Below are 21,800 nucleotides of genomic sequence, written 5' to 3' on the forward strand. Positions count from 1 at the left end.
CCAGACTGCTGTAAACATGGAACAAAAAAAGAAGCTGACATGGAAAAAATATTAGGAAAAGTCTTCTAAATAGAGGAGGAATTTAGCTTTAATGTGGTTATCTCCTGGGCCAAAGACACTTCCTTTGTCAATGCCACACAACTATTTGCCAGAAGCTGCCTGTATGACTGTAAGTAGTGAGGTGCAACATACTTGGGTTACATTACTTATCCTTCTAGAAGGAACACCAAAAAGTTGTGGTTTTCTAAAAATTAACATTTTATTCTTTAAGGGTTAGGAAAAAGTTTTCCACTGTGGGGGATGCAGAGAGAGAGAGAGAGAGAGAGAGAGAGAAAATTCTTGCTCAGATGAAACTAAGGCTCTAGATAGTTGGTTCACTTGAAGAAAAGAAAAACAAAGAGAATATAAAAGTTTGCATGCCCACACTCCTTACTCATTCTAATGCTGCCTTCCCCGACATTTTTTTGTCCTTATAGTTTTCCCTTTCTTTTTGTGCTTTGTTTGTATGACATTGTGTTACAGTTGGTAGAAATAAAGCCCTTTCAATTCAAATAGAACAACTATAACCCACTCTCTCTAATCAAGATCAGATCTGACTCAAACAAAATGGTTTCTTTTAACTTTTGAAACAAACCTTTCACTTATTAAAGCCTGTTATAGTCAATGTTCCCCTCTAATCTTTTCCATCCACGTGCAGATTTTTTCCAAACATGCGAGGAATAATCTTTTCTAAATGCACTGAGGCACATATTTAAATCTCTTTCTTCCACCCATGTGCAGAATACATTTTGTTTTGTGCATTAGGGAACATGTGAATGTGCATCACCAGTAGAAACACAAGCTGCTGGCTATGGGAAGGGGAGTTGACAGCCTTGGCAGCTCCCTGATCAAGGTAGAGGGCTCCTGGCTTTATGCTCCCAGAAGGGGCAGAGCCTCAGGTGGAAGGGGAGAGGTCCAGGGCAGCTGATCCTCAGCGCCACCTGGACCATGATTGCCCACCCAGCACTGCCTGGAGCATGCTGCGTGGCACTCCCACCTCCCCAAACAGCCCTAAGAGCCACCCAGAGAATGCCACTTGACATTCCAGCAGCAATTTAAAAGGTCCAGGCTTTAAAGGGCTACTGCAGTAGTGACAGTGGTCAAGAGCCAAGAGCACTTTTGTATCACCAGGCCCAAGGATAATTACTCCTTTTTTTGCCCCCCTCCCCACCTATCAGCAGGCCTGGCTGTGGTCACTGTGGGTGCTCTGCTAATAAGCTGGTGGCTTCTGAATTTCTCTTGGGTGGTGACCCAAGTGCTCATCTTACAGCATGGTTATGAGTGAACATAGAGCTGGGAAGGCAAGTCCCCAGCCCTGCCCCTTCTGCCACAGGCCCTGCCCTCCATGGGAGTCTTGACCACAGGAGTAAGCCTTCAGCTCCCCACGGGAGCCTCTCTGGCCTAAAGCACCACAGGGAAGGTGGGCAGCTCATGCCCTGAGAATCCAAGCCCTGGAGCACAGGGAGAACAGGTGGCAAACAGCCCCAGTGTCTGCAGCCTCAGCAGTGCTGAAACCCGAGGGCAGAAAAACACTGCCCCCAGAATGCCTACTGCTTCAGCTGCTGAATCAATAGGCGTTCTGTGGGTGGAGTGTGGGCAGGGCCATGCCTGGCCATTTGGGAAGGCATTGCCTTCCTCCACCTATTATACTCACCACCCACATCTTAGAGGGAACACTGCCCAGAGAGCCATCCTCGCAATAATGAACAGTCCGGCTTGCTGCCACCATCAGCCCTGTCTTTTCCTTTGTCTTACTCAGCTCCTGCCATCGACCCTGGGGCAGCCTGACCTTGATATCCATCTCCTGATTTAGCTTGGTAACTAGTTTTGATTCCTGCCTTTGACCCCTGCCCAGTGGACACTACTGGCCCCACAGCCTATGCCCTGGCCATGACAATATCATTTGCTTGGTCACTGGTCAGGTAGCTTCCAAAAGTCTCCCACAAGTAGCACAGATGAGCATTTCTTGCTGGGGGTCATTGATCAGTTTTGCAGATAAGACTGGCTGGATTTGGAACAAGATGCTGTTGAGATGACAGAACATCCTTGTGAAAGAATTATTGGACTGCTCCTGTATGGTTCAGTTTTCTTCTCTGCCAGGGCAAGAACAGATGAAGAGCTCATTTTAATTCAAAAAGGACTCTCCAGGGATTATTTTCAGGAAGATCTATGATTGGTGTTATACAGGAGATCAGACCAGACCAGATGATCACTATGATCCCTTCTGGTCCTGGGATTTATGAAGCTACATGCCCCCGAGCTTTCCTTTGAGGTGCTGGAGGCATTTTGACATGCCTCCAACACATGGGGGTGATAGTGAGGTAGTATGGATTAAGGTGATTCCAGTATCTGGAAGACACTCAGAGCTGGGATCTTTGGTAGCTAAGGACGTGAGCTTTATACAATGCAAAATGGCCTTAAAACTTGTGGGCTACGTCTAGACTGGCATGATTTTCCAAATGCTTTTAATGGAAAAGTTTTTCTGTTAAAAGCATTTGTGGAAAAGAGCGTCTAGATTGGCACGGACGCTTTTCCGCAAAAGCACTTTTTGCGGAAAAGCGTCCGCGGCCAATCTAGATGCGGTTTTGTGCAAGAAAGCCGTGATCGGCATTTTCGCTATCCGGGCTTTTTTGCGCAAAACATACCGCGTTGTCTACACTGGCCCTTTTGCGCAAAATCATTTGCGCAAGAGGGCTTTTGCCCAAACGGGAGCAGCATAGTATTTCCGCAAGAACACTGACAATCTTACATGAGATCGTCAGTGTTCTTGCGGAAATTCAAGAGGCCAGTGTAGACAGCTGGCAAGTTTTTCCATCTTGCCAGTCTAGATGCAGCCATGGTGATTCCTCACAGAAAATTTCCACATATGGAGAATCTTCACCAGTGCAGGGCTCAGCTCCACTCTGCCTGATTCTCCCCCATCTCACCTAAGCAACCCTACTTGAGGTAATTTACTCTGAGGGTGGGCAGCACTGAACAGGGAGCCATAATTTGGCTGCACCCAAGGCTGTGCTTAGACATAGTGGAGAATAAAGGGTTTAGTATCTGTCTTACTGCATCTAGTTGGTGTGTTTGACCAGTTTACCCAGTGACCTGCTAGGATTGGGATTTTGATGAGAGTGAACAGTCGTCCGGATTTGGATGGATTATGCTGGTAGGCTGAGGGAAACAGCTACCAGAAATGTCTGTGGTGAGACCAGCTAACCTCAGTTCAAGTAACTTGCTCATCTTCATCCCCCTCTTTCAGGTTCATAACTTGGGGGTTTACTGGATCAGAGAGCTGCTTCTGAAGGCCAAGAAGTTGGGGCCAAATGGTGTTTTTAATAATCTACCTTAGCCAGGAGATTGACACCTTTTCTTTGAAAATTAGCACTTACACTGCAGATTTACACGACTTGAGATTGGATTGCTGCAAAGGACTTTCTGGTGCTGCCCCTCACATCAGTTAGAAATTTCAGGTGGTGAATGCTTTTTTGGCCTAACTATTGAGTGGTGGTCCTTGCATGGAGTATGTAAGACTTGTGCTTCATCACTTTTGCTTTCTGTTCATTTGGGAAGGTCAATTTGAAATGTTAATTCTAATCTATGAAACCATAAATGGTTAAGGGGGCTGGGTACTTAAAGACTACCCTTCTCTCTCCTTCCACATGGGATACCCTGGCATCTGAAACCAGTTTTATCAGTGAGGATTCCTTTTTTCAATTTGCTTCTTAAATTGGTACCCTGGAGCCTGAATTTGTTGACCTTCAAGTCATGCTGCACGTCTATCTGTTTTCCATTGCGGTTCCTGCATGGGAGGGATTAGTGGTTGATAGATACAGTCAGTTATGTGGGATCTGAAAGAACTTTTGGTTTTTGAGGTCTACAATTTAGAGCACTATATGAATGTAAAATATTGTTATTACACGATAAAATGTGAATAGTCTCCTTTTTTCAAACCTTTATGGAGTAGGTTTTTGAGACTGGCCGAGCTAGTTGCATCTTCGGATGCACTTCATAGTACTGACCTCACACATTCACTATTCTATGTTTGAAAAAATGTTTTACTCAGTTTGCTTTTGTTTTTCCTGCTGTTTCCAATTTTTGTTTGTGCATTCCCACACTCCAGACTTTTTACGGTAGTTCAAAGAACTTTGTCTACTTAGCATCTTGAAAATTCACTCAGAGCTCTTTTAATCTTTTTGTCAAGCAAAGAGATGTGGAATTTTCCATTCCCCATAAATTAAACATCCATTCCATGTGGCCAATCCTGCTCAATTTTGCCTCTACGGGAAGTAGGGAAATTACTTACATGAATTCTTCCCAAAAGAAACTACATGTCTCGTAGACATACAGCACAACTTAAAGATTTTCTTGTTTTGCCAAGACAAGGTTACATTTTCTTTTCTAGGTCTGTCTGCTGTGCAGTTAACACCTGAAGCCAGGTTACATATATTCTTTGCTGGACTTGGGTTTTATTATTCTTGTTGCCAGTTTTTGTACTTGTTGTATTTACTACATATCCCTTCTGTAGTACTTAATCCTGTCCACAATTGGGCTGCTTGTTTAAATGTACTTTTAACAGGTAATTTGTGAAGTGTGAGGATTATTTTTTCAGGGTTTGTTTTCTATCTTCTACTTACTCTGATTTGTCATTTCAACACTAACTGTACATTGTGCTATTGACACTTCTGTTTTTGCTGAATTTTTGCAGAGATTTGGCAGGGAGAAACATCCATTAATTTTTCCTAGCTATTCATAGTTTGTTACTGCTTGGAGGAACATTAGCATTACTAAACAGTAACACAGCCCTAGCAGGCAACTGTTTTAATCTCAGTGGATTTCAGATTTATGGCACAAAACCCATCAAGCAATCATCTTAAAATGTCTGAAAGTTATCCATACACTGGGATGTGCTGTATACAACACAGATGAGCTATTTGTTCTGATGTGCTTGAAGCAACATGGTTTCAAAGATTTGTCAACCACCAATAATTTTAATTTAAGTATATGAAGCTCACATGCCAGCACAGTGAGATTTTCCCCCCCTCACCCAGAGGGAATTTTCTCGGTAGCTGTAGCCAGTGTTTCTTTTGGCATGGTTTCCAAAAGATCGTCTCTCATTGCTATTGTAAATTTGATCCGGCTGCAGTCCTTTATTAAATTAACTAACCACTGTCTAAATGAGTCTATTGCTTCCATAGCAGATGATTATCTCACTAGCAATCAGATCTGTCAAATCACGTGTCAATTTCTGATTATGCTCAGCCAAACCACACCAGCCAAAAATGGGATTTCACCATATCAAGGTCAAATAGAAGCAACTTTACCATTAAAATGATACCTGCTTTGAATAGACAATATGCTGACAATTGCTTTGTTCAAGGCTTCATCACAACACTGTTTCAGTTTCCTCTTTTTAGTTGGACCATACAGAACTCAAAGCCATCCAAGCCAAGTGCCTTTGATTTTGTTCTCTTTGGACTCAATCATATGGCTATCAGGAATTTTTTAAAAACTTTTGTACCATATCGTACAATGGGCTAGCTACATTATGAGGATGAGGTGTTTCATCATCTTCAGAGGCATCACAGATTAAATTAAGTGAATGAGATGCCTTCATCCACTGTTACGCAATTCTGTGTTCTCGTAAACTCTGAGCCAAGCCCAAACCAATGCCTTATTCATTTGACAGTATGTCCTTTCTCCATCTTTGCAACCACTTTTAAAATCTGGTTACATTTGACAACATACTCAGTGCCTTAATTATGGAATTTTGACCCTGATGAAAGTGGTTGATACATGGTTGTACACTTCCCACATTCCCTTCCCACATCAGAGCCTAGAGGGGCCCAGCCTAGTAGAATTTGTGTGCTCCAGCCCTGCAATAGGGCAAGTGGAGGGACTGGAGTGCCAGCATGGGCTCCCCAATGCTGGGTGGATCCCTGAGCCTTGGAGGTCAGACCCAGGGAAGCTGGGGGCCGTATCCGGCCCCCAGGCCTGAGCTTCCCCACCCCTGGTCTAGAGATATATAAAGCAAATATCTCAGACAGTGAAGCATAGCAACTAGACTTTACAAATAACTAGCTGGAAAAAATTCAAGAGATTGCAGGCTGTCTTCTCCAGCCTAGAGATGGAAATAACGGACTGAATGGAACTCTCCAAAAGCTGGTAAGAAAAGATATATAGCCATAAGGGGAAATAGATGTAGAGGCCTATTTGTTTTTATCCTCTGCTCTGTATGCTAAACACCTTTGGATTAGCAAATAATGCTTTGATTTGAAGATTCTGTTTTGGAGTTTTGTTTTGAGCTACTGGAGCCCAGAGAGCCAATCAGAGTGGCTGGACTGCAGGATTCCAAATTTGACTAAAGAGCTGGAAGCCAGATCTGTTACCTGAGGGGTACACTCAGAGGAGAAAACAGAGCTCACCCGTACTCAGAAACATGGCTTTAAAACCATGTAAACCTAAGCCAACAGAATTATTGCAATATAAGGCTTTCAAAATAACTTTTCAAAAAAGTAAAAATTAAACTAGAAATAGCATTTAAGCTTACTGCATCACCAGTTTTCCCAAGGTTTCCTTGATCTCCTGGCTCTCCCTGTTAATACAGAAAACAGATTATATAGTTTCATTCTTGTAGGAGGGTGCTTTAAACTTCTCCATTGTCCCAAGCTTTTGTTTTTTATATAAATCCTCAGCAGAAAATTATACAACAAAAAACAACAAAGATTTAGCCTTTACATTCATGTATAGATTGACTCTTTTTAATCGCCCTCATTTTCACACCTTTCCTTTGTCAAATGAAAGTTAAATGTAAATACACTAGATAATTCCCTTCATTAGTTCATAACTACTTCTAAAAGGAAATTTTGCCTATAAACAGTGTGTTAGCTTCTTCACATCTATTTTACAACATACCATATCAGGGCAATTATCTGCATAAAGTGCAACAATATTACTCAGATATTTAACTCTTCAATGGCTTTTCCAAATTTGCACTGTTCCACACTGATGATGGTTTAGCCAATCACCCTACTTTACACAATAGCTGGAATGAAATACCAACAAACTCAAGTTACCCTTTGAAAATGCTGCATTAGAAAGAGAGTGTCATAACTGAGATGACAATCTGTTCCTACAATTCTCCTAAATCCTGCAACTCCATGGATGAATTCATGGTGGATTTAAACAGATGTATTTTACTGTGGAACTTGACGAGAGAATGTCATTATTAATTGTCTTGCTAATACTACACAAGTGGCAGTATCAGCCCTACTGTCCCATCAGACATTGATGTGGGGAGCTCTTGATGTTATGTTGGTTCAGTGGTAAGGAACTGTGCTTCCCTGCAGCAAAAACACTAGCGTAAAAGTAGCCACAGCACCAGTGCCTTGGAGGTCCTTTAAATGCAAAGAGACCAAACTCACACCAGCTTTCCCCACACGTACCCCAATCCGCTCCTTTCTTCCTTCTTTCCCCTCCAGGTCCTCAACATTCATACTAACACACCTTTCAGCCTTTTCAAATTTCCACTTAACCTCTCCCTCAGAGACATAGTGGGACAGCAAGTATCATCCATGCCCTGCTCCCTGCCTATCTAGGGACTATCCTTCACTCTCCCAATTGATGAGCCTATGAGTAAGCAGATTCACTAGCTATTTGTATGTTAATGAGTGGCCTCCTCTCAGGTGCTCCCTTGTGGCCATAGGGCCACCCCACAAGTGGTCACTCACCTCAGTTTCCCTTTTGAGTTCACAGTAATACAAGCATATCCTCAAGTCCATCACAGTTTATTAACCAAACACACAGCAAATGCCCCAAACCAAAAGTCACACAACACAGTACATCATCTCTGTTCATGTCATCTTAAAAAACAACATAGAAACATAGCTCCTTTCTCATTATCCTGGTGTTTTCCACCAGGCCTAGACTCTTAAATAGTTGTTCTCTGTTCTGCCACCAGCACTGCCATCTGAGCCCTTCCTTCTGGAGCAAAACTGCCCCTCTTCCCAATGGCAACTCCCACAGTTATTTTGCTACAAGCTTCTCCCGGTTCCACTGGGACCCAACTCTGGCAAGGAGATGCCGGCAGATTAAACCTTCTGCTGCTCCCCTCCCTTTCCAACCTTAGGTCCAGCTCTCTAGCTTACAACCAGCAATCATTTCTCTCTGCTACTCCTTCATGCTTTCAGCCCTCTCCAGCCCCAGCTTTCTGGCTTGGAGAATCCTGTCAGTAAACACCTTACTGCCCTCTTGCTTTTAGCCCTCTCCCAGGACCCACTCTTCTTGACTGAACCAGTGCACTGACCCTCTTAACTCACTCTCAGGACTCTTATGTTTTCCATATGGTGCCTTGTCCTCTTAACTGGCCCAAACAGGGAGTGCCTGGACTGATACAGGAGTACTGAGCCGAATTTCCTTTAGTGGACCAACAACCCTATTACAGTAAATGTCTCTCCCCCCCCCCCCCGCATCCCCACCCCCACCCCAAGGGCACTATTTTTATGGTGGAGGTGGTGTTGATGAAAACCATGTATTTGCTGTCTATTATTACTGCTTGAAGCCAGGGAATGTGGCCATTGGTGACTGCTACTTGTGAAGGGACAGAATGCAGAGAGGACAACCCAGAGGATGGGGGCAGGGCAGGCGGGAGCACCCCATTTAGCAATCAACATTTCAGCAAGAGTAGTGCATCTCCTGGGTGCTACCATGAGTCGACTATGCATGTGGCAGTACCCCTAGATACTTTACCACTGACTCTAACGATAATCCATTTTCATATATAAACCCCAACAATATTACCTTCAAGCCTTCTGGTCCAGGTTCACCAGCATACCCTTTCCGACCTGGCCTTCCCTAAAATAATAATTAAAGTGAAAGATTTCAAATATTTAACCTTTACAAAAAATATAATTCTCCATTTACTAATTTCCCTATTTATCACAGAATCTCTCTCTCATTAAGCTATCTAATTAAATGTATTTAAATGTTTAAATACAATAAACCATCTACTAACTTTACTGTATTCTGCATTCTGTGGCCCCTTTTCTGAACACAGGCTACTGAATATAAAAGAATATATAGTATAATCAACAAACTATATCAACTTTCATAACAGCTAATGGTTTATAAGAAAATCATAAAAACCCAAGGATGTAACATCCACTTCAGTTTCAGCTAAGAGAGACTGTTAGTTAGGAGAGACTGTTGAGGCATTAAAGAACAGAAAGGAGCTAATTTGCAGTTGACATGCCACCACTGAAGCAGGGAGAGAATTTGATCTGAAGTCTTTAAAAACAGGTGTTCCAACTATCTTTTCTCTATCAGACAAAATCAGTTCTAATTTTTTCTCTCCCTTGCTTAGAAAGAGTAAATTTCAGCACCTGAGTTGATTCACCTTTGGTTTGATGATTATGCCTGTTAACACATCTTGTTGCTATGATATCTAGTTAATTATAGCATATTGTTATCTGAGGAGAAGTATAATATCATTAATCAGACTGAGCTTACAGGGAGGCTTTTAGAAACCTTTTATTGTGAGATAATGCTCCCCTGGAATCTGCTGCCACTCACCCAAAACAACACAGAAAGACAAAAAATGGATTCTTCTAATGAAATTTCACTTGGCTATTTGTAAAACTTAAACTGTATCAAGTGCAGTTTTATTTTTATTGTGTTATTTCTCCCTCCCCCCCCCAATATGCCTTATTTCCTTCTCAGCATAAAGTGCAGCCTAGAAATCACCAGAAGGTATTCACGCTTGCTCCCTCTGTCCACAGATCACTTCGACAGTATGACCAGTGCACTGTGGGTAGGTATTCTACAGTGCAGTGTTGTGGGAAGGCAGAGCTGATCCCTGTGCATCTTTGGATCCCCCCGAGTTCTTCCACAGCCTCCTGAATTGCCAGGAGGGGCATCGTGAGTAGCTCTGTGAGCTCTCACTTCTGACAAATGTCAAAGTACCACAGCAGCTGTCCCCTCTCCCATAGCAGCTTGCCAGTGTGTTCCTAGTGCAGGGCAATACAGGAGCAGTCCTATAATTTGCTTGTACAGTAGTTTGTTCCCCAAATGGAGAAAATCACTCAGCTATCATATATTTCCAGGAGCTTTGAAAGGGAAGGGGTGCATGGTTGCGGAGAAGCAGACATTACAAAACTGAGCAAAGCCATCTGAGCAGGCATTGCAAAACAAACAGCAGAGTCTACACTGGTTCTTTGTGGACAATAAAGGTGGGGGAGAGAAAAACGTCTCTTGGAAGGGTGGAAGTATTTTGTCACCAAAACTGGATATTTTACCTAACAAAAGTTGCATCACACTGTGTACACTCTGACTGTTTTGTCACCAAAAGGCAGTTTTTGGCTACAAAACTTGGTAGTATAGACATACTCTAGAGCTGCATCCAGTCTTTAATGGGAGTAAACTATGTCTGAGGAGCTGGCAGTCCACACTCTCAAAACAAACATATAATAGGAGAACACATGAGGGCAGAGGGCTGGACTCGATGATGTCTAGAGGTCCCTTCCAGTTCTTGTATTCTATGAGTCTATAACTGTGGCACTATGCATAACGGGCTCCTCTTAAAGGCCTACTGACAATACCATGGTAAGTGAAAAGCTGTAAGAGGGAACCTACTGGTATTGTACAGCTACTTGCATTTCTGTTAAGCAGGAATTTTCAGCCTTCTGAGCATAACAGTTGCAATAGACTGATTGTGACTATAGGATCAATAATCTGCACCGAGACTTTCACTTACAGTATGACCACAGAGCCCGGGCAAAGTGAAATCAAAGCAGTGGACACCAAGATACCTCCTTATCTCTCAGAGTTTTTCTCAGGCAATTCTGGGTTTGGGTTCTGTTACCCTGAGTCCTCTATCTCTTAGTGCCAATGTCTGGGCATGTTCCCTGACGGTCTGAAAATTCTCTTTATGTTTTGAGACTATATATTCTTAACAGGCTTCCACAATACAGACTTTAATCACTTTTTTTTTCTGGCAGCCACAATAACCCTAAAAGCATTCCATTTTGCTACCCAAGTTTCAACAAGTCCCGAAAGACAAGTGTTTGGTAATATTCTTTAGCTTTTATAAATAGGTTAAATACAACATCTGTGTAACAGTGCTGCCAGAGAGGAGGCACTTACTTAAGTCAATGAAATTAAAACAATATTTGGTTGACTATATATTGATGCTGGGATTCCAGTTTATAATTAGAAGCCACAATGCCATCTTAACATGAGATCACAAATGCAAGTGCAGTGGAGGACATGCGGGAGCATTAAACAGTGGAGCTGACAGCCACCTTGGGCCCTGGGGCAAGGTGTGCGTAAGGAGGCTGGCTCCATGCCTCGGCAGGGCCTCAGGGAGGGGCTGGACAGTCAGCCTCCAGTGCTCCACGGACAGCAGTGCACACCTCCCCCCAGAGCCCTCAGAGCTCTGGTGGCAATTCCATAGGGGATGGGGCTCCCAGCTGCCAACGCTGCTACTGTGGCAGCAGCAGGCCCCTTTGAAACATCAGGCTCCAGGGCAACTGCCCCGTTGGTCCTCCCATCCTTGTTGGTAGGTCTGGCAGCAAATGAGTTACCTAAGGGCATGATTCTGGGTTAGAAGTACTGAAACTATATCTCATCTAACTTTGCAAACTCTGAGCTAAGGACTATGCTCTCAGGGTATGTCTACACTGCAGAGTTTTTCTGGAAAAACAGCTGTTTTTCTGGAGAAACTACACGTGCGTCCACACTGCAGTTGCATTCTTTCAACAAAGTCGAAAGAACACAGAGGTTTTTCCAACTGCAGTCAACTTCTTTCTACGAGGAAGAAGCTTTTTTCCAAAAGAGCTCTTTCAGAAAAAGGTATGTGGGAATGGGGAAGAGGGGTTTTTTTCTGAAAGAAGAGGCCTCCAGGCAGGGGCATATGACCATTTTGCGGGGCCCATGGCAGCCCAATTTCGCGGGGCCCCCCTTTGCATGCGCGGGGCTTCTTGAAGCGCAGGGTCTAGGGCGGCCACCCCGCTCATCCTGCCCTATATCCGCCCCTGCCTCCAGGAACCCTGGGGGCCACTCCATCCACAGCAATCAGAACTTAAATGTGAGATAGCCTCCAATGAATGTGGATGCTACCTTTGGAAAAAGCACATTGCTTTTCGTTGCGCTTTTGTTGTGCAGATGCTCTCTTTCTAAAGAAGTTTTTCCGGAAGATCTATTCCGGAAAAGCTTCTTCCGAAGGAAGCCTGCAGGCTAGACTTAGTCTCAGTGCCCTGCTCATTGCTGGTTCAGCCACACTGGATCCAGTTATGTGGGAGTGGAAGAAGAAGGGACAGAGGATGGTAATAAAGCTTAGGGCATTTCAAAGAGTGTCCACATTTCTATAAATGAGTCAGTGATGTGAGGGCTTATGTGCAAGCACAGGGCTGTGAAACTGTTCTGTTGGGAACTGACCTGGGTTATTTACACCCAGTAGCTCACACTATTTAATAGTTTTACTTGAGATTCCCATAATAACAATCTGACAGTCTAAAATGTAATAACATAGCACTGAATGTTTATCATGTATGTCTTCCAAGATGGTGGAGCAGACTCTGAATTCCCCATGGACAGGCTGCACTGGAAGCTGAATTAAAAGACAGCTTTCCATGCATATTGGCCCCTGCCTGCCCCTCCCCACCATGCGCTGGTGCCTCTAATATAGAGGCAGCAGCGTAGGTGGGCAAGTGGCTCTGAGCTAATACATGCAGGCAGCCAGCTTGAAAGCTAGCTTCCTGTGTGTATCGGCTCCCACTTGCCCTGCTCACCCTTCACGATGCTGCCTCTCTATCAGAGGCAGCAGCGTAGGGTGGGGAGGTGGCTGCATGGGCAGATAGCTCCCGCCTCTCCTTTGCTTGCTCCCTTTGATACAGATGCAGCAAGGTGGGGGAGTGCATGTAGTCAATAGTATTAACCAATAAGCCCATGCTTATTGGTTAATCGTGTAGTCAACTACACACTGACATCCCTAATGTGGAGTAGACTCTGTCTCCAGTCTGTCCCACCTTGCTGAGCCTCTCCACATAACCAGGCTGGGATTAGGACTGTGGTGCAGGGGGCAGTGGGTATTCTTGTAGGTTAGTCCATGCCCTCTCAGGGTCACGAGGAGGATGACAGTTCTGGGATATGATGTTATGGGAGCATACTTGAATTTCAGTTGTTACAACTTTTTTAAAATAAAAAAACATGGAACAGTCACTATAACGTTAATTAAAATAATCACTTTTCTGGGAAAATGGTGTGCACCCCACTTCACTCTAAACTCGTGACTTTTACTAACTTTACTGTATTGCTCTGTGATTTTTGGTAATAGCTGTTGTGAAAAATCTGCAGCTTAAATGATTAGAGATTCTCATATTTTTCAAACTAAAAATTAAAACAAAATACTTCATTCTGGGTCAGGTTGGCCTGAATAAAAACATTTCACCTTCTTGAACCAAATACAAATATTTCCTTTTGGGTCAGTTTGACATTAATATGACAAAGAGGTTAAGCCAATTTTGGTTGGATTTATTCCTGGAGGTTTCATCATCCTGCAGACTCCAGATCAATCCTGGAGGGTTGGCAACCCCCCAGAGTTATTGCAGTGCCTTATACTCCATGGCTGTAATATATCCCTATGACGCATTGTAGTCTCTCCTCTGTCAGAGCTGTCATAGTACATCATGAAAGCTGCAGTCAGTTCATAGAACTCATCCCATAAGAGAGAATAGGAGTACGAAAAATGCAAATAATTTCCACAAAGCACTGCAGTAGTTTAGGCACATGCTGCTCAGTGTTGAACCAACCATCAACAAAACATTTCAATGTTAACTAGTCAAAATTTTTCAGAATTTTACATTCATTTTTCAGAATAGACTCATCCTTTAGACAATACTTTCTGTTGATTATAGTAATTTGTGTAGTAATGCTACTCAGACTTACTCTTGGTCCAACTCCTCCAATGGGTCCAACTGGTCCTTCTTCTCCCTGAAAAAAATCAGGACTGGGAATAACTTTTTGATACTGTGTTTAGTTTTATAACCTGGCAAGGACTATGTTCAATCTGAAATATGCACAGTAAATGGACAAAGGTAAAGATCTTTACTGCTAGGATCTAGGTTTCTGCTATACAGGAAAGAATCTAAAACTGATCTCATCTCCATCAGTAGCAATCAGAAATCCATGTTTTACAAAACCATCAAACAATCTGCTTAAGAAAAACCCACATTTTGACCAGATGTACTGAGAAGACAATGAGGTTTCACAGGTGTGCACCAGGGTCTAATTTGCTGAGATATACATTTGTCTCACAGAGTCTAGATCTCTGACAGGCCTTTTTCTTGCTCTGGTTGGTCGCCACATAGCTATGGTATGATTCCTAAGCAAGCAGAACGGTTCTGCCAGGATTTCTCTTGTCTCTCCAAGCAGATGTGAAGGGTGTAGAGTCAAAAAGAAAACTGACACTTCTTTTCACCCCAGCTGCCAGGAGTACAAGAGAAGGGGAGACATTGTAGTGCAGCTTGAACCTCTAAAATCCGGGACACTCTGGTCCATCAACATCCGTGGTTCGGCTGGACCATGGATACTGCTGGACCAGAGAGCCACAGCTGGCCAGGTTTAAAAGTGCAGCCCTGGCAGTGGGGAGTGCAGCCCTGCCCAGAGTTGGAGTGATGGGAAGCCCAGCCCGGGTCGGTACTGTTGCAGAGGGCAGGGGCAGCCCTCGTCACAGATAGCGGCGGGGAGCGCAGCCCCATCTGTGGCTGGAGGCAACAGGGACAGCAGCCAGGAGCATAGTCCTGGCTGGGGCTGGTAGTGAAGAGCACAGCTCCAGCCAGATCTGGATTCAGCGGGGCTGGCAGCTGGCCATGCAGCTCGGGCTGTGCTGTGCGGAGGTGGAGCCGTGGCTGGAGTTGGAGGCAGCAGTGTCAGTCTCTGTCCGGGGCTGTCATGACAGGGGATGTAGCCCTGGTCAGGGCTTGCACAGCATGGGGTTGAAGGCAGCGGCAGGTGGCAGGGAGCACAGCCTTAGCTGGGAGCAAAGCCTACAGCATGGTAGGGAACCTTAACCTCCCCTTGTCCGGAAAACTCCGTTGTTCGGGACCAGTCAGGTTCTGAGGGTGCAGGACAAGGGAGGTTTGACATGTACTACCAAGAGTCTCAAAAGAATCACACTCGACCATGTGTTGTAATGGTAGGTTTTTGACTTTGCCACATTACATTATGATGGTAAATAAAGATTCTGTATCATAATGCCAAGTCAAGATGTTACACTGTGATTATTTGATCATTCCATAACCCCACTTAATGTGACAGTGTTTCTTCAGCTCTCAGTGCTGTACCTGGAAGAGTACACAGCAGTCTGAATTAAGGATGTTAAGTATCGAGTAACTGATTAATTGAACAGTCGATGCATTTTTGCTGTTGCTACACTTCAAAGGAGAAAGTGCCAAAGCCCAGGACCAACTAGGGACTCCATTGCTGACCCTGGGTTCCGCGTGGCGCTGCTGCTTTGAAATGCCAGCACCCTGTGGCATTTCAAAGCAGCAGTGCCATGCAGAGCCCCAGTTCAGCTGGGGACTCCCAGGCTTACGCAGCATTTCGAAGCAGCAATGTCACACAGAGCCCGAGGTCAGCTGGGGGTTCCCCAGCTGATCCTGGGCTCCAAGCAGTGCTGCTACTTTGAAATGCTGTGAGGAGACCAACGCCGGGTTCCTCATGGCATTTCAAAGCAGCAGCGCTGAATAGGGACATTAAGGACTAGTTGACTATCCGATAGGCAAATTCTTATCGGATAGTCGACAGATAATTACTAGTCGTTCTCACCCCCCTGCTTCCTCTATCAGATAGAGGCAGCAAGGGGGGGAGCAAGAGAGGTGTACTTCAATGTGGCAGTGCTGCAGGGAGCCCAGGCAGTCTTTCAAAGGGGCAGCGCCACACAGCTGATCCTGGGCTCTGTGCAGTAGTGCCCCTTTGAAATGCTGCCACGTTTCAAAGGGGAAGTGCCGAAGGGAGCCCGTAGTCAGCAGGAATCCCCAGCTGACCCCAGGCTCCATGTGGTGCTTAGCCCGGGGTCAGCTGTGCAGTGCTACCCCTTTGAAACGCTGCCACAGTGTTACAAAGCGGCTGCACCATGTGGAGCCCGGGGTCAGCTGTGGAGTCCCAGCGCCACACTATTGACTAGTCAAATAGTCGATGCAGTGAAATACCTGATACTTACCATTCTTAGCGCCCCACGGAGCCCAGAGTCAGCTGGGAAATCCCCAGCTGATCCCAGGCTCTAAGCAGCGTTGCTGATTTGAAATGCCGCGAGGAGCCTGATGCTGGACTCCCTGCAGCATTCAAAGTGGCAGCACCGCTCAGAACAGCTGACCCTGGGCTCTGTGCGGCGCTGCCACTTTGACGTACCCCTCTTTTTCTCCCCGCTTCCTGCTTCTACCTGATAGAGGCAGCGGGGGGGGGGGGGGGGGGGGGGCGAGGGAGGGAATAGTCGGCATTCCTGTCGACTATCGAATAAGCATTTGATTGTCGACTAGTCCTTCATATCCCATAGTCTGAATGGAGAAAATGTGGTCTGCATTTTACCTGACTTCTGGTTACACTGATAATTTTGTGTCACAATTTGTTTTTATAATTTAAAAGCATTCATGATAAATCATTGTTAAATCAGCAGCATGACATTCTAAGCTCTATCATCAGATTCATTAACTGATATAATGCATTGTCAAAACCTTATATTTACCAACATTTTCAACAACATTCAACAGCATACAGAGTTTGACTTAATAAATGCATATTTTATGCTAGTGAATTAAGAATCTTTAATTTTATTATATTATAGGATTCAATCCTGGCCCCACTGATGTCAAGGGGAATTCTGCCATTAAATTCAAGGCCAAGGATGTCACCCAATATTCTTATTCAATATTATTATTTTAAAAAACCCACCACTGTTTAATTCTGGATTCCATGTGAAACATTCTGGGCTCACACTCCTTAGACATTCCACAGAGCTGCTAAAATAAATCTTATAATGAACATACAACACTGTAAAATAACAAAAAACTCTATTTAACACCCCTCCCCCATGGAAACTTGAAATCCTGGATGGAAACACTGTCCATACTGACGCAATGTTTTCTAGTTAAAAAAAAAAATTGACTCAGATTTTTAAAAAATGAAATTTGTTGATTGGATTCTGTTTCCATCTTACCTCGATTCCTTTTGGTCCTAAGGCCCCCGGAGGCCCTCGGTCGCCTAGAAGTCCCTAAGTAACAAAATAACCCAAATGAATTTTTACATCAATCAATAAACCCGTTTGCCTTGCTCCTTACCTCTCATAATCATGGAGTGAATGAAAGACTGAAAGCTGAGGATGGAGACATAATTATCTGCTATTGACCATTTCCTTTAGAAAACCAGGAGAAAAGCTGTCCTAATTTTAACATCTACTGAAAAACTACACTACCTAACAAAGTTTAACTGCATCAACATTTCTAAGATTCAGACTATTTTACCTTTTGACGCAGAAGGATCAAAGTAATTGAAGTTTGCAAGGAATTATTAATTTTTGTTACATAACATTAGTTTGAATTGGATAAGCTGCTTAAAGGGGAACTGAGAAAACCACTGTAAAACCACTGTAAATCCCGAGTTTAGGTAATCTTTAGCTTAGTACTTGGTGATAATGAAAACTAAAATATTAAATCTTTTAAGTCTCCTCATTCTATGAAGTTATTTCATGCAGCTCAATACATCTAGACTGACATATTTTTCTGGATACCCTAGAAAAACTCTGCTGCATCCAGAGAACGTGTTTGCTCTTTCACTTTCTTTTGCGGAAGAGGAAATGTGCTCTTTCAGGGAGTCCTGTGCTCCTCTGAAAGAGGAGGCTTTTCCACCATTTGGCCCTGTCTAGATGGGGCCAAATGGTGGAAAAGCCTCTTCTGGCACAATTTGCGTAGCTTTTTCCGACAAAGGACTGTAGTCTAGATCTACCTTTTTAAATGAATCTTCTCTTATTCTTTGATAGGGTTATGATTGCTTTCAGAACACATGCATTATGGAAACAGCTGTACAAAGTTTAGACTTTTACTCTTTTACCTAACTGCAGGTTGCTTCCAAGCATTGATTCTGAAAGCAATTAGCCAGGACTTGAATATGCAACAAACTCTTGTGAGTAGCTGTATGTGTGTGAATAAGGCAAAGGTGATATCCTGTTATGTCCCTAAACTTTATTTTCAATGCAGAAAATAACTTTGGAGGACTGAAGTCCTCTATTTATTTACATAAGAGGTATACCCTGGAATTCTTCTGTTTATTTACGTAAGAGGTATGCTGAACATCACATTCAATTTTTCTGTCACAGCAAAATCTATGTACCCAACTTCTGATCAGTTAGAGAGATGATGTAGTTGCCATAAAGAATCGACCCTCAGCCACTTTGTTGGGAATGACTACTAAGATATCAAAAAGTAATGCTGGCATTTGTTCTGTGGACTGGGAAGTGATTTAAAGGTATCAGGCTCATTCAGAACTGCTGCTAGAGGACAATGATTTTCAGTCATTGCAATCCTTGGCGGGATTCTGTCCAGTGTTCTAGAAGTGAAGAACATATCCCATTGCCAACCCTGAGCCATCCCATCCTCTTACAGCAATGTTTGTAAAACTTCACTACTCACACTGAGGGGTGTTTCAAAAGCCTTGGTTATCTCTGTTATAAGGGCAGTAACTGGAATAAGCACTTAACTTGATTTTATTACAAAAAAGATCTATGTAAATATATTATTATTCTAATATGAGGAAAACTAGGGTTACTTATATCAGATAAAACAATGGGAACAAAAGAATGACTCTTACAAAAGAGATCATTAGCCTTTGAAAAAATATTAGATAGAAAAGCTCCACCTCTAAGCCTTATTAATGGCTTACTAATGAAGCTGAAGTTTAGACTGAACGTGCATGCATTTGTCCAGCAGCTGCCTGCTTAGCACACAAAGCAGCACTTCATAGAACATATATCTGGGCACTTCAAAATATTGAGTCTCGTTAAAGTTCCCACCCTTTGATTTTATCTAGGATAAAGTATGATTGAGAACTGCAGCTGGAGTGCATCTTTTTGGCAAAAGCAGCAGCAAGACTCTTAGTAACAGTCCATAAATAATGCTGACTTTTTAGTTAGCAAAGTATTTCCTTAGCAAACAGAACTGTTATTTGACTATTCAATAATAATAAATTAACATATAAGCTTTTCAGTATTATTTGAACTCATGCAATGGTGAAAATATTAGAAAATTTCTTAGCTACTGTGTGTGTTACTAGATCACTCTTAGTCAATGTTTTTGAAGAACATCCCAGACTTTTAACACGGATAATTAACTGAAGTTTCCATACCCTGAGGTTTCAGGCAATGAACAGAAAATGAAGGTAGTCTTTAAAGATGTGCCAAAATATGTGGAAAGAATTCAGAGATTCAGCAAATGGAAGTATCATATTTCCCATGTGTTCATAACTTTCCATTTGCCCCTCTCTAAACCCTGGTCTACACTAGGGATTTATTTTGAAGTAATTCCACTTATTTCAAAATAACAAGTAGAGCATCCACACTACCAAGCCTGTTATTTTGAAATAATGGTCCAGTTATTTTGAAAAAATAATTCTGCTTTCCATAAGGAATAACACTTACTTTGAAGTAGTTACTTAAAATAGTGGTAGCGTAGACGCTTCACTGCTATTTTGAAATAACAATGCCCCAGAATCATTCAAAGTAAATATTCTCCAGTGGTTCCTGGGGCTCTAAGTTGAGGTAGCATGTCCACCTTAAGAGAGCCTGCCTCGGACTAATTTCTGGGCTACCCTGTAGTGTGGACACGCTATTTCAAAACAGTAATTTTGGGAGTTGCTTCCAACTTCCGAGATGTTGCTTCCAAGATGATTAATGTGTTATGGACGAAACTATGTAATGTATCTTTTGCGGACTATTCTAGGAGTTCATATTTGTTAATTACTGTAGTAATTTGGATAAAGTGGCCATTACTGTAGTTCTGCTGATCTTCAGAGACAGATATACCATGCTTGCATATCCTATACACTATCATGATGGTCCATTTCTCTCATGCCAAAATATAAAGACTATGCCACCTTTCTGGCACTTATTGTAGATTAGAATAGAAGAATGAGAAAAACAATAGCATGGTGACAACAGTGTTCCAAAAATAAAGACTGAAGGAAACTCTTCAAAACTACAGTGAATAGAAGACCACTGGGAATCCTAAAGCCAGACATTTCCAGTTTCATGTAGCCTTGCTCTCTGGGTATTAGGAGCTTGAGAACCCCCAAACCCTGTAAAATTAGCAGTGTTTGGTAACACTCCATCTCCAACGGAAATCACCAATTCTCTCTGATTAGACCAGGCTGTTCAAGGTTTTTGTTTTTGGCTAAAGGGAAAAGTTGACTTAAGATATGCAACTCCAACATTTTGGCACCATCTACACAGTGGGAGGTCAATGGGAGCACAAGCTCCACAAGTGAGGAGCAGGACTACCAGTGCTGACGAGAGCATCCTCTCAGTTCGAATTAGCAGGTCTTCACTAGACTGGCTAATTTGAACCCCGGAAGATTGACTGGGGCAGCATCGATCTTCTCCGTAACATAGACAAGTCCTTTGAGAGCCAATGTGCTGGAGAGACCACAATGTGTTGTATGCTTATGGAATTCTTGCTGTATTAAAAGAACTCGGGAACCTTAAATACCGCAGGCTACCTCTTATCATTTTTTGTTGAGATTTGAATGAAAGGAGATAGAGCAGTATTATGATCTCTGAAATTCAGATGGCTTTGAACTGCCTACTCGAGGAAATAATATATGATGATAGGAAAAAGGGATTTGGCATTTACACTAAGAATGTGTTAGTTTGAACATTTAAACTGAATCTGAACTTCTAGATCTAATTTAATTCTATTTCTCTCATCACCCCTAATGCATTGTCATGATGTCTCATGGAAAGATTTTAAGTGCCCTGACAATGCATTCATCTTACAAAAACATAATAATGACTACTCAACAGTATTCACATTAAGCAAGCATAAATGGTAACAAATTAACTCAGTCAGCCAACAAATCAGAGCTAAAGGAAAGTTCTTTTCTAGTCACCTTTGCCTCTGGAAACATAACCTCAGCCTTTCCCCCAAACCCTGTAAAATAAATGGCTTTTGGAGCATACCTAGGAGATTATTATGTTTGGGCTATTTGGATCAAGGCCATTTACACACTTGATAGATGTGGGAGGCAAGTGAGAGTCTGAGGCTGACCAGGTTTCCAGCAGTGGGAGTGACTGAGATCCAAATCGGGGATTAAAAGAAGGTGGCGTTTGGTTTTGTATAATTCTTACTGTTCACTAGGATGTCAGTGTTTAAAGAATTTTATGGCCAACTTGGACACAGGTGAGACTAAAGCAGACAAAACATAAGGAAATGGCTGAAGCAATGAAGGGTAATAGAGATTTAGCTAGCATATGTATAGAAAAACCCTTACAAGTTCATATGTTCAGAAGTGAGTGGCTACAAGTTAGAAAAACACCAGCGTAACTTCATTACATAAAACAGAGTTAAGCTTTGTCTACATAGAAAAGTTGAACAAGCATAACCTAATGAGTGAATTCAAACAATTAAGTCAAACAAGTGCAAACCACAATGTGGGTGTAGGCATTCTTACTCTGGTGTAAGACTGGCTTGTTTCAGTTTAGCAAGGTCTGCTAGGAACAGGTTTAAGCCAATTTGAAA

The 21,800-nt window shown here is 42.9% G+C and overlaps 1 protein-coding gene across 4 annotated transcripts in view; it reads right to left on the bottom strand.

The window, feature by feature from the left end:
- COL24A1 (collagen type XXIV alpha 1 chain) overlaps positions 1–21,800 on the bottom strand; it is a 251,636-nt gene that overhangs the window by 97,641 nt on the left and 132,195 nt on the right. For all 4 annotated transcript variants that reach the window (XR_012905946.1, XM_075936387.1, XM_025183174.2 and 1 more), the window contains exons 21-24: positions 17,234–17,287; positions 13,966–14,010; positions 8,824–8,877; positions 6,575–6,619 (exon numbers count right to left, since the gene is read on the bottom strand). Coding sequence is in view for 3 of the 4 variants with exons in the window: in XM_075936387.1 (XP_075792502.1) it covers positions 6,575–6,619; positions 8,824–8,877; positions 13,966–14,010; positions 17,234–17,287 (198 nt within the window). In the remaining variant the exon portion in view is untranslated. The remainder of the gene's footprint in view (positions 1–6,574; positions 6,620–8,823; positions 8,878–13,965; positions 14,011–17,233; positions 17,288–21,800) is intronic.

This window comes from Pelodiscus sinensis, chromosome 9, assembly GCF_049634645.1.
Source record: "Pelodiscus sinensis isolate JC-2024 chromosome 9, ASM4963464v1, whole genome shotgun sequence".
Taxonomy (NCBI): Eukaryota; Metazoa; Chordata; order Testudines; family Trionychidae; genus Pelodiscus; species Pelodiscus sinensis.